General features: G+C 37.8%; 1 protein-coding gene across 2 annotated transcripts in view; it reads left to right on the top strand.

Annotated features, from left to right (window-relative positions):
- The window catches only part of SPTA1 (spectrin alpha, erythrocytic 1), a gene marked incomplete at its 5' end in the record, with an annotated part of 75,565 nt that overhangs the window by 15,246 nt on the left and 46,335 nt on the right, over positions 1-13,984 (top strand). For both annotated transcript variants that reach the window (XM_081226202.1, XM_081226203.1), the window contains 7 exons: positions 959-1,163; positions 2,560-2,741; positions 7,725-7,968; positions 9,246-9,368; positions 10,934-11,151; positions 11,973-12,065; positions 13,779-13,916. In XM_081226202.1, coding sequence (XP_081082328.1) covers positions 959-1,163; positions 2,560-2,741; positions 7,725-7,968; positions 9,246-9,368; positions 10,934-11,151; positions 11,973-12,065; positions 13,779-13,916 — 1,203 coding nt within the window. The remainder of the gene's footprint in view (positions 1-958; positions 1,164-2,559; positions 2,742-7,724; positions 7,969-9,245; positions 9,369-10,933; positions 11,152-11,972; positions 12,066-13,778; positions 13,917-13,984) is intronic.

The raw sequence follows: 13,984 nt of genomic DNA on the forward strand, positions 1-13,984 counted from the left end.
TAACCTAATGGTTCGATATAATATAGACTTACACGGTTTCGTAGCTGGAAAGGAACAAGTCCTTATTTTACAGATGAAGAAACTAAGGATCTGAATTGTGAAGTGAGTTGCCCAAGGTTAGCCAAGAATCAATGTTTAGAATGCAGTTTAACATAAGGGGTAGAAGCATTAATTCTCTTTGGAGAAGGTAAAAACTGGGCTTGAATTCTCTCCCCCTCTTGTCTTAGTTTGTATGACTTTGAAAAATTTCTGAATTATCTGAGCTATACATAGGTTTCTTTACCTTCTTCTTGTGTAAAACACATTTTTTTCACTCACAATATAAACTATTATGCACACACACATATATACTCACAAATTTTTGCATTTACAATCAGGGCTAGAATTAGTCTCTTGATTTCTAGGCCAATATCTATTCACAGTATTTACTTTCTAGATGTCATTTAGTCTTAAATGTATACCTCTGATGCTTTTGTTCTCATTTTTTTTATAGAGCTTTGAGCATCTAATCTGTACGTTTCATTCTGTAAAACTCAGCACTATGTGCTTGTGTTCTCCTGAGGAGTTATGGTTCCAGTGTATGCAGGGTAAACAGATCTTCTGTATATGGGACAAAAGGATGGATGTTTCATATACTATACATCTTTCATGACAGCTCTGATAGATTGTTAATGCTTGCATGGGGTGTCGTATTTAAAATGGTCTTCAGACTATATCCAGACTCAATAGAAATAAATTCAGGGGTTGATTAGCCATGTCTGTCATTTGTATAGAGGAAGGATTGGTCACACAGTTTCCTAAGCCTCTTCTCGCTCTATACTTGGACTAGGAAAATTCTGCCTTATATCCTCTTCTTTGTTCAGTTAGATTTATAGTGAAAAGGAATTCCTGTCCTCAAAATGTCTGCCCCTTATTCTTCAAGGAATGGTTTTCTTTAATTGTTTTCATTTTGTCTCAGGATACACAGAACTTGAAGAGCCAGGTTCAAAAGCAGCAAGTCTTTGAAGAGGAATTGGCAGCTAACAAGATCCAGCTCAATAACCTACAGAAAACTGGCCAGGAGATGATTGAGAGCAATCATTATGCCTCTGAAAGTGTGGATGTTCGTTTGAGTGAAGTTGCCAAACTCTGGACGGAATTGCTGGAGGCTACAGCACAGAAAGGTTAGAAGCAGAGTCTTGTTGAAAATGAATTCCTAAATTCTGAAACCCAACTTCTTCATCTTTACCACCTTGAGTTTACCTAGTGACCTCTATAAGAAGGGATGCTACTCATTTGCTTCCCTGTGTCTTCCTCTATTGGTCAAGAAATTTAAAAATCTAACCTAAATTTATCACACTATATATTAACACAATTTTATGTTTTCTTCATGTATGTAAGTCTTTTCAACTGAAATTACTTTTGTTTTCTTCACTTTTTTTCCCACTTTTTCTTCCTCTTGAATAAACATTCAGATACCATGAATTCAGTATTGGCTATGCACCTAAAACTAGTGTCCTTAAATTAGATTATACATATTTTGGTTCTATAGATGAAACAAGGTTTTCTGACCCAGGGTATAAAGTTAGACATTAAAATATTGTTGGTGCCTCATATGATGTTCCCATGATATTTTATTCTTACGAATAGGGCTTGATGACTTGTTGCGTTTTTTACCTATCTGAGCATGTTCAGGCTTTGTTGTAATCTCTTAGAAAATTCCCATGTCTGCTTGAATAGCCTCTACTTAAATTTAACTTCACCTCTTATTTTGGAAAATTAATCAATTGCCATAATTAACACAAATAATGAAGTTTCTCTGTCAATATCCCCCTTGTTATAAGCATAATCTACAGACATGACTCTGCCCTGGTTATGGAAACGATACATCATACTGATTTTGTTGGATGTCATCCTGATTTTTGGTTTAGAAAAAAAAAATTCAACTTGATTGTAACAATAAGAAGTTGCTGCTACTCTACATCATAGTAATTGCTTCATAGAAATAATGCAAATAATTGCTATAAGATCATAGAGTAAAGAATTTAGCTGAGAACAATGTGGATAATCAAGATATTCTCTGGCAGAGAAAATTGTGAGGCATGGTTTGTGATGAAGAACAGGCACTAAGAGAGGGGCTTAGCAAAGTTCTGAGAAAGATATTTAGGAAAAGATACTTCAAAATTTCAAACTGAGCCAACCCCAAGTTTTATACTTCTCTCAGAAAATGCAGTGTTTGTGTTTGAATCCCTTTGAAAAAGTCTCAATAGAGAGTAACAAATGACATGAAAATACCCAAGATAGTTAAAATCTAACATAGCAGCACTATACCTCAACAAGAAATGAACAAATTCTTTATCTTTGTTTTGAGCACACTACTATCTTCAAAAACAAATACCACCTGAATTCTACAAATTTATGATAATTTCTTATATAATCACATGTGAGACAGTTATACTTTTTCCCACTGGAGGGTCAAAATATTATATTGCTCCTTAAGTTGATGTAACATATATTAGCATGTAATGAGGATCAGTTATGAGAGTTATCGGTTATCTTATACTTGCTGTCTTTTCCTAGGGACCCAGTTATACGAAGCTAACAAGCAGCTGCAATTTGAAAATAATGCAGAAGACCTGAAGCACTGGCTGGAGGAGGTGGAATGGCAGGCTAGGTCTGAGGATTATGGGAAAGGTCTGGCTGATATACAGAATCTGCTCAGGAAACACGGCCTCCTGGAGTCTGCCATGGCTGCTCGTCAGGTTTGTTGCTAGCTCTTTGGCCAATTATAGGCCAAATCACCTGTATATGTTCTGAGCACACTGATCATAAGTAATTATTGTTTAAAATAAAAGAGAGAGAGAGCAGGAAACCAAAGGTAAAAATTCAAAACTTTTAGTTGGTCAACTACCTCTTTCCAATATCTCCTTTAATCCAGCCTTTCTCCTGGGTGCCTTGTGTCTTTTGTCAGAACCCCATGGTTGATATAAGACTTTATTGACTCTTCTAAATATAACACTGTACTCTCAATCCAAAATCCTGGGTTTTATATATAGCCTTATCACTTACTATTTCTGTGATATTTGGTGTATCTTTTCACCTTTTCACACCTCTGGATCCTCACCTGTAAAATAAAAGTTTTTTATAAAATTGCCTCTTTCTATTCTGGCATCCTGAAATTCAAAGTTTGAAAATATTTTTAATCATACCATTTTTTTTTCTTAAGAAAATTGAAACCCAGAGAAGTGAAGTAACTTCCCCAATGTCACAGAGAAAATGAACAGCAGGGCCAGGACTAAGAAGCAGATGTCTAGGTTCTTAGTTTCAGGGTTACCCACTGAAATCCCACCAAACTGTTAGTTTAAATAAATGTATCCAATATGTTTCTAGAGTATTGATACTGTATATGAGTTTCTGGAGAACTCAGCAGAAATCCACTTCCAGGTGACTCAATCTCTCGTCACAGGAATCCTAGCTTGTATTTAAAAATTATTCTGCTGTTCCCTACAAAGTCCCACTGATCTTTCCTGTTAAAATACACTTTTATGATGTCTGCTCTTTGGTTACTCTTGGTTAAAAGGAAAAGACAGAATAATCCACAGAAAATAGAAATAAACAAAACAAACCCAGTCACTTACATAGCTCTAGGTATGGCTTGATGGAGCTTGAAGTAAAAGATTGGAGTTAGGAAAACCATATAAAGATAGCTTTGAAATCTACATGGAGGAAGAGAGTTTGGAGCAGATTTTCAAAGAAGGAAAAAGAAAAGATTTGGTGAAAAGTAAATAAAAACATACAAAAAAGAGGAACAGCATATGTAAACATGTAACAAATAGGAATATTTGACCTTATTTTGGAAAGTTAGGAACCTATTTTGGAAAGTTTGACCCTATTTTGGAAAGTTTGGAACAGCATGTGTAAACATGTAATAAGTAGGAGCATTTGACCCTATTTTGGAAATTCAATCACCAGGAATTTGTTCTCTTGTTATGGAACACAAGTTCTTGTGCCCAACACACAGTGAGGCCCAACAAACCAAAATCTCGGAGTTTGGAGCAGAGAAAGGTTTATTGCAGGGCCATGAAAGAATGGGTAGCTTTGATTTCAGATGACCTCAGCCTGTAGCAGCTTGGAGCAGGGTTTCGGTTCCCGGAGAGATATTGAGGTCGGACTGAGGCAGTGAGAGTACTGAATCCTAGCCACTAGACAACCAGGGACCAGTGGCCAGTGACAAGACCCTGGCCCATCAGCTGTGTAGAAATGAATTTCCACAGAGAGATGGAAAGTAGTGAAACAAGTAAAGTGTTTATTAAGAGGAAAATGAGTATGTGTGGATAGACACACGGGCGGGCTCAGAGAGAGAGTCATGCCCTCGTGATAGTTTGAATCACTTATATGGGGAATTTCTTCCAGGTTTCCTTTGGCTAATTATCTTGCTTTTCCTGGTTCTGAGTCTATATTTGGTATATCTCAGGGTTCTCCCTTGTGTGCATTCACATCTCTTAGCCAAGATGGATTCTAGCAAAGAGGCCTATGTGTAAGTTGACATCACCTACTATGGGGTGGCGCCCCCTTCCTTTCTACTTTCAGGGAGCCTTTCTGCACATGTGTAGTTGGAAAGGTCTCCTTGACTTCAAGAATGAGGAATATGTGTTTTTTTATCTCTTACCTAGGCAGGGTTCAATTCCTCCCTCCTGCTATTTTGTAGTATCTGTCCACAGGGGAGAAACTGTTCAGCCTGGGGACCATCTATCTCCTGCCTCAACTTGAGCCCCCAAAAAACAGAACACCCTGAAGGGTTTCAACAAAGAATTTTTTTAACATCTTTATTGGAGTATAATTGCTTTACAATGGTGTGTTAGTTTCTGCTTTGTAACAAAATGAATCAGTTATACATATACATATGTTCCCAAATCTCTTCCCTCTTGCATCTCCCTCCCTCACACCCTCCCTATCCCACCCCTCTAGGTGGTCACAAAGCACCGAGCTGATCTCCCTGTGCTATGTGGCTGCTTCCCACTAGCTATCTATTTTACGTTTGGTAGTGTATATATGTCCATGCCACTCTCTCACTTTGTCCCAGCTTACCCTTCCCCCTCCCCTTATCCTCAAGTCCATTCTCTAGTAGGTCTGTGTCTTTATTCCCATCTTACCCCTAGGTTCTCCATGACTTTTTTTTTCCTTAGATTCCATATATATGTGCTAGCATACAGTATTTGTTTTTCTCTTTCTGACTTACTTCACTCTGTATGACAGACTCTAAGTCCATCCACCTGACTACAAATAACTCAATTTCTTTTCTTTTTATGGCTGAGTAATATTCCATTGTATATATGTGCCACATCTTCTTTATCCATTCATCTGATGATGGACACTTAGGTTGATTCCATGTCCTGGCTATTTTAAATAGAGCTGCAATGAACATTTTGGTACATGACTCTTTTTGAATAATGGTTTTCTCAGGGTACGTGTCCAGTAGTGGGATTGCTGGGTCATATGGTAGTTCTATTTGTAGTTTTTTAAGGAACCTCCATACTGTTCTCCATAGTAGCTGTATCAACTTACATTCCCACCAACAATGCAAGAGTGTTCCCTTTTCTCCACACCCTCTCCAGCATTTATTGTTTCTAGATTTCTTGATGATGGCCATTCTGACTGGTGTGAGATGATATCTCATTGTAGTTTTGATTTGCATTTCTCTAATGATTAATGATGTTGAGCATGCTTTCATGTCTTTGTTGGCAATCTGTATATCTTCTTTGGAGAAATGTCTATTTAGGTCTTCTGCCCATTATTGGATTGGGTTGTTTGTTTTTTTGTTATTGAGCTGCATGAGCTGCTTGTAAATCTTGGAGATTAATCCTTTGTCAGTTGCTTCATTTGCAAATATTTTCTCCCATTCTGAGGGTTGTTTTTTCATGTTGTTTATGGTTTCCTTTGCTATGCAAAAGCTTTTAAGTTTCATTAGGTCCGATTTGTTTATCTTTGTTTTTATTTCCATTTCTCTAGGAGGTGGGTCAAAAAGGATCTTGTTGTGATTTATGTCATAGAGTGTTCTATGTTTTCCTGTAAGAGTTTGATAGTTTCTGGCCTTACATTTAGGTCTTTAATCCATTTTGAGTAGCAAAGCATTTTAGAGGCCAGGAGAGGGAGGGGGCATCACAGGGTATGTGATCAGCTTGTGCACAATTCTCTGATTGATTGATGCTGAGCTAACATGGCAGTTAACGTTATTAATCCTTCAGTTCCAGAAGTTCTGGGGGCTATGTGTTCATGATCATCAAGTATTCTAGTTAGTTTCTTCTATTTGGTGCTGGTTTTAGCATCTGAAAAACTCAGGAAATATGCATCAGATACTATTACCTGGCAACTTCAGAGAGGAACTAAAACAGAGGGTATGGAAGGGATCTGTCCCGGGAAGGCCCCATAGGATTCTCCTTGGTTACACTCCTAGTTGGAGTAGTGGTTAAGATATCATGCTTGCAAAAAAAAAATTTAACTATGGACTATTAAACCTGGAAAAGATCATGAGTATTCTCTAGCCCAAAGTCCTTATTATATAGGTGAGGAAACTATTATGAAAACAGGTGAAGAGCTGGATAAAATGGCAATTGAGTAGCAGCCACGTCTATCTCTTTAGTCTGAAGCATGTTGCACTACATTAGCTTTGAAAATCACTCTATTACACAATGATGTTTTTCAAAGTTAAATTGTCCTAAGAGATGAGAACAGTTGGCTAGTAGGAGATTTTAATTTTAACTCTTTGTGGAGCTTTTATTTCTTTATGGAGAAGTGAGTATACATTTTAAGAAGCTATTGATGATCAATGGTTTGCTCCAAATTAAGAAGAGATAGATCAAACCCTGTGTAGGTTGAACACTGGATGGCAAAATAGAATAAGTAAAACCAATACCAATGTTTTGAAGAACTTCTCTTATCACCACCACCCCCATTCCAACAACAAAATGAAACAAGCAATCAAAAATCCTGTGTTCTGTGCTCTTGCTAGACCAGTTACAGTTGACCTCATTAATAAAGATGAGATGAATCTCTTGTATGTATTTTACCATATAGTAATACGATTAAAATTTTATTTCTAGGAATGTCCTTCAAACTTCTGTTTCTATTTTCCTCCTTTCTCAGATACGACCCAAATGGGACCATTATTTACTTAAATTCATACAACTAGTTAGTGGCCAAAGAAAGGCCTTTTAATTTTTCTTTCTGAGGTTCGGACATTTGTTTTTGTTAATGTCACATTTCATCTCATAGGCATGGTTCCTGCTATGCAACAAACTTAAGCCTCAGAAATTTCCTTGTTATTTACAGTTTCAGCTCATTTTAAAGGGTGAGAAAGAGCCTGGAAAGGGAACTGAGATAGAAAAAGCCTCCTGCTGTTTTCTTTGGGGCCTCAATTTATCACTACTCCAAAACAAGCAAGTCTTTGTAGTTCTGGTTTCCCTGATTTCTTTGGCACACTCTATACATATTTTGTCCTTTCTAACACGTGGTTTCAGAACTACTTTCTTATAAATAGCCTTTAGCTTGAATAAATGGTTCTTAGTGTAGCAAACTTTCCCATTCTATTTCACTGATTTGATTAGAAGTTTAAACATGAGTACATATAGAGCTGATTCTCCTCATCATCACCCACCCCCTGTCCTACCCTCCATGCCAGATACCAAACTCTCATTCTTTTCTACTGAATGATGGGATTTTCTGACACGATTCTATTTCTTCCTTAGGATCAAGTGGACAACCTCACAGACCTGGCAGCATATTTTGAAGAAATAGGCCATCCCAATGCTGGGGACATATGGGCAAGGCAGGAGTCCCTGGTGTCTCGGTTTGAAGACCTGAAAAAGCAACTGGCCAACCGGAAGAATAAGCTCATTGACCTTCTCCTCCTGCACCAGATCTGCAGAGACACAGAGGATGAGGAGGCATGGATCCAAGAGACTGAACCTTCTGCAGCTTCCACCTACCTTGGTTAGTACAGCCGTACAGCCCGAGCAGGCAGAGCCATAAGGAGAAGACCAAGGTCTGCAGATAGTTTGAGGAATCTGGGATACAGTAGCAAAGTTTGCCCCCAGGTCTTTCCCCTTAGACTCTTGAACATTTTTCCTGCTTTCCAAAAAAAATATTTTTTAATAATTCATACTGAAAAGTTTACCTCCTAAAACCAGACATGAAGAATGCCATGAATTTAAGGCCTCTGGGAAGAGCTAAAGTAACCAGCTTTTTGCTACTTGCTCTAAGTTTTTGCCAAGGTCCTTGGCTGAGTAGTCATGGTTAAAGTTTGAGGTCACAAGTGTTTTTGTTTATATTGTCAGTGGCTCCCTTTTATAAGGGGAGCTATCACAAGGATATGTATGAGCTATTACAAGGGTAAAAAGGGTGAAGCAGCAGATAAAGTACATAATTTCCTTTCCTTTGGCATCTATCAGTCCACCATTGTTAGTGCCAGGACACTTACATTGAAATACAGAAAAAAGTGCACATAAATATAAAGCAAACTTAATGTACATGTATTGGGTACATCTGTGAGAGGCTGGACCATATGACAACAGAGGGGCTAGTCTGGGAAAACATCCTAGAAGAGAAAATATCTCTTTGAGGGAGAGAAGGGCATAGAGGGTTTCTGGAGACATTTAGTGTGAACTATATGGAAGAAAATTTTGGAGGAAAGAGAGTTGAAGTGTGGACGGGAGACAGGGAGGATGAAGTAGACAGCTGGAACTGGGGACTTTAGAAGCAGGAAATTAACAGTACATAGTATTTATTATGTGTTTGTTAGTGTTAACCAATGAGTGAGGCACTTTTTGTAAGTTATGTCTAATCTTTACAAAGAAAATTACAAAACGGTTATTTTTAGTTTAGAGGACTTAATAACTTTCTGGCATCCATAGAAATAAGCCAGTTGAAGATCCTGCTTTTTATACCACAGTATGTTGAAAGAAAATATGTTGCATGAAATTACTGGAAGTTTGAGCTGAAGAGTTACGTGCCTTTCTACCTATCATCCAAAGAGAAGAGTGATTTATTCATTGTCTTTTGTAGAATAATGCATTTTCTTAGTACAAAGAGGCAAGGGGAAGAACAAAGCTGAGCAGAGTTAATTCAGACAAACAGCATACATTTTAGGAAGCCCACTTAATGAACTTCAATGGGACAAACTTGTATGCCCAAGAGTTAAAAAGAAGTACAGTAGCTTCTTATTATTCTGTGCACTATAACAATGACCTTGAAATTATTTTTATCTCTAGGCAAGGACCTGATTGCCTCCAAGAATCTTTTGAACAGACACCAAGTCATCCAGGCTAATATTGCCAGCCATGAGCCACGCATCCAAGCGATAACAGAGAGGGGAAACAAAATGGTAGAGGAAGGTATGCATGATTCAGATTGAATTGACCTGTCATCACTGTGCCAAATTTATGAGGTTTTTTTCAATTTTAGGGCTTCATTCCTTTATCTACTTTGATACTTTTACATGCATAATTTTCCTTCTACATGAAGTTCCTCTAACATTTCCTGTAGTGAAGTCCTGTTAATAATAAATTCTGTGGGCTTTTGTTTTGGTCTAAAAGACTTCCTTTTGCTTTCATTTTTGAAACACATTTTCACTGGATATAAAATTCTTGGCTGATATTGTCTTTCTTTGAGCATTTTAAAGATGCTGCTGCACTGTCTTCTGACCTGCAGAGTTTCTGGTGAGAAGTCTCCTCTCATTACTATCTTTGCTCCTTTGTATGTAATGTCTTTTTTTCCTCTGACTCTTTTATCACTGTTTTTCACCAATTTGCACCAATTTGATTACAGTATGACTTGGTGTAGTGGTGTTTGTTTCTTTAGCTTTGCAATCGTCGAGGTTCTTGAATCTGCTTTCTTATGGTTCTTCCAGGGAAGTTTTATTCTGGAACTAATTTAGAGACTAGTCCACTTCTAAGGTATAACCCTTCTGAGGATACTACCTCATGTGTTATAATATATTTCCACTTTGTTGGGAGCTAATTTTAATTATTCACAGCCCTATGTGACCTTAGGAGTTTTTTGGCCTACTGCTTTCCAGTCTTCTTTTCCTTACCCTTGAAGAGTTTCCTGACACATGTGTGCAAAGGAGTAATCAGTCACATACTTCACGGGACCTCTATGTGTATCTCCCAAACTCCATCCCCAGTACAGCATCCTTCTCAGTACTCTGCTCCACAAGGTTTATCTGTCTTGTTTTCCCCCAATTCTGATCTCTGTCTCCTCAGAATGGTGTGATTGCTAGTTCTATTTGGGCTAGTCCTCCCAGCACTGCAGTCTACAAACTGTGGCAATCATAAGGCATAGCTCATTTCTTTCCCTTCTCTCAGGAGTCACACTCCTCTGCCTATCTTCTGAAAATCATTGTATCTTATACTCTGTCTTGTTTTCTAGTTGTTTAGAATGGGAGAACAATTCCTGCAGTAATAACTCTTTTATGGGCAAAAATGAAAACCTGCTTGTTGATTTTTGCCAACACTTCACTGTATCTTCTTGGTTTATCTGTGGAGATGTTCACCAAATTCTAGAAAACATACTTAATGCAATCCTAAGAATGAATTTTAATTTATTGATATTAAAAAAAAGAAATGAAAATCTGCTGAATTTTTGCTTAAGCTAGAGAATACACGTTTTTGGAACTCTGAGCAGTACCCACACATAGGTATTTTGTTTTCAGTCTGTATATCAGAGATTGTACCACCCAATTCACCACCACACATATACCCTATCCCCCATTACCATCTATTGATGCTTAATCTCACTTATGACATCCCAGTTCCCAGGAACTTAGGTGAAATGTCACATTGACTACATGCAGCATCATTCTCATGCCTCCCTTTCTCTCTCCCAGGTCACCAAAAGGATTAAAGTATAGTGGACATTAATGAGTATAAAATTCTCCTTTTCTATAACTACTCCATAGGACATTTTGCTGCAGAAGATGTGGCCTCTAGGGTCAAGAGTTTGAATGAGAATATGGAATCTCTCCAGGCTCGAGCTGCTAGACGGCAGAATGATCTTGAAGCCAATGTCCAGTTCCAGCAATACCTAGCTGACCTGCATGAAGCAGAAGCATGGATTAGAGAGAGGGAACCTATAGTAGACAACACTAACTATGGGGCTGATGAAGAAGCAGCTGGGGTAAGGTGGGCACAAGGAAGGATATTGTCTAGTACGCACCAAACTAGTACCAAATTAGTACCTGATTAGATTGTGTGACAACTATAGGTTTTCTCAGATTTTTCTGAGTTTCCAGAGTGATAACCTTTGGCCTTCATCAGCTGGGATAACCTGAGTTAACAGAAATCCCAAAAGATACACCAAATTTTCCTAACCCCACAGAGATCCATATTTCTTAGAGATTATCTAAGCCCAAAAAGGCATGACCAGATATCTATGCCTGTCTTGGTCCCATCCTAAATTTTCCAGACTAAGCTTGGGATTTCACAAACCAACCATAGTTTTAACATACACTTAATTACTTTATTGTAATAAAGTCAGGCAGACATGTTGGGGCAAGAAGAACTTCAAAGGTCATAATTACCCTTTATATCCATTTATTTGTTTTGCTCATTGTCCTATGGTCAGCCAGTATAGTATTTCACAAACCCTATGCACTAAAAATACTTGATATGGGCATCTAAAGTTATGCCAGTATTTAATCCTACAAAGCAATGTTTTCAGCAGTATCCTCTTTCAGCTGTGATGTGCATTGAGAAAACACTTGTGCAATTTGGCTTTATTCTGATTAAAGCAAATATATTGATATTGTTGTTCATTTAACTCTTATTTTCTTGATACTTGCAAATTTATAGTTAAAAAATTTATTATATGTGGAGAGCGTCTCTTACCAGGAATTAGGACAATAAGTATAACACAAAACAATAGTTGAAACACTCCCCAGGGGTGCTTAGTGTTCTTCCTGTATTTGCTTCTGATGATCTTCCCATCAACAAATTTAGGCTCTTCTAAAGAAACATGAGGCCTTTCTAGTGGATCTGAAGGCTTTTGGAAACAGTATGCAAGCTCTTCGGGATCAGGCAGAAGCCTGTCAGGTAAGAAGGACTTAGGTATGACAAGAATTACATTCTCCACCACAGAGGAAAAGGAATTAGGAGATTCTCTTTGTTACCAGTTTTTACTTTACATAGTCCAGGAAGCAACTGCAATAGAAAATAGTAAGTCCTGCGATCTTTAGGCAGGCACTGTAGCATCTTTGTAGCACCTACAGAGATTTAGTTTATAAGAATTTCTCAGTAAGTACTATCATTTATTCACTGGTATATTATTTTTTTACTTTCCTTTTTCATTTTATATTTTCATTCTCCATCTTTTCTTACTTCTTTTATTTGCATCTCTCCTCTTATATTTCCTCCTGATTTATTTCCTCCCTTTCTTAGTTTTTTTTTATACTGACACTTATTAAATATCTACCATGTGCAAGCATGAATAAAAAATAATCCTGACTTGAAGGAAAATTACAGTCTATTAGGTCATAAATTTTAACAAATAATTGCATATAATAGATATATGAACAGGAAAAAGAATCTCAAAGAAAAGAGTGTTTCATTCTCTTGAAATAAGAGTACTGGAGGATAGGAAAATCTTCATAGCTGAGGCAAGCCAGTTTATTTTTTTAAGGGTAGTTTACTATGCAGATAATGAGAAGAAGGGCTCTTCTAGTGAATAAGCTATGAAAGTAAATGCAATGAAGCACAAAATAATCAAATGTATTTGGGAAATGGGAAATGCAAAGGATTGAGAATGTGAGAATGGCTAGACTGCAAGGTGAAAATAAGTGTCCTGAAGAGTGATGGGAGCTGGAATCAACTAAATGATATGGGTATCTCCTAGTATAGTGGAAGCAACAGAGACACACTTCTTACATTCAAGGAATTCTGTCTTATGAGGAGCTCTGAATCCATACACTGGGAGTAGAAAAGACATAGACTCACTGTGTCAAGTCAATATATATTTACAGAGCTTCAGTGCTGTGCATTCCTCAAGCTCTGCACAGTGGGTGCCTACACAAAAACAGGTGGATTTATGAATTGTAAGTTATGAAGAAGCAGTACTTGAAGGATACAAAATCAGAGGGATATGTAAGGGGAAGTACATCTTCAGCTCCAATCTGAAGAAGGTGTGGGCCATTGCTTATGAAGAAGGATTATATTTTGTTCATTCTCTCAGATATATGATATTTGGGAAAAATGAAAATCAGAGAAGACTATATCTTAAAGGACAAGTTAAAAAGAGAGAGAGACAAGATATTTGATCTCAGTTTATGTTCTCAATTTTTTAAATTCTGTGGCCTTTCCTGTGCTGTAGATCACTCATCTCTAAAAAAGAAGGTCCACGGTTGCTTGACAAAATGCTTTAAAGACCCAGGGACTGGAGAATGTGATGAGAGATAGTGGGTCTTTCACTTTCTCAAACAATTTTCTGGAACATGAATGTATACAATCCTTTATTGCCTGCTTAAGAACTGGTGGTTTAGAGCATTTAATATGTTTTTGAAAACTTACATTCTTACTTGCTCACTCTGTGTTTGTATTTCCGAACTCACCTGTTCCCTGAGAAGTGTTAGGATGGAATGATATCTCTGAAGATGGCATATTGCAATAGCTCTGTTACTGGCAGCCATGTAAAAGATTTCAGCCAGGGGCCCCTCTCTCCTGTAAGGTGCAGGACGGCCCACCATGGGTAGGCTGTACAGGGAAATCTTTCTTATGGGTGACTGGCTTGTTCTGCTTACTGTTTTTGTTCAGCAACAACAGGCTGCACCCGTGGAGGAAGCTGCTCGAGAAGAGAGGGTTATGGCCTTATATGACTTCCAGGCCCGCAGCCCCCGAGAAGTCACCATGAAGAAAGATGATATATTAACACTGCTCAGTTCCATCAACAAGGTGACTTTCTCTTCTACCTTTCTCCCCATCAACAAGGTGGCTCTTGCAGTCTACTCTCCAAACCCTGC

The sequence above is a fragment of the Mesoplodon bidens genome, assembly GCF_964165515.1.
Source record: "Mesoplodon bidens genome assembly, chromosome: 2".
Taxonomy (NCBI): domain Eukaryota; kingdom Metazoa; phylum Chordata; class Mammalia; order Artiodactyla; family Ziphiidae; genus Mesoplodon; species Mesoplodon bidens.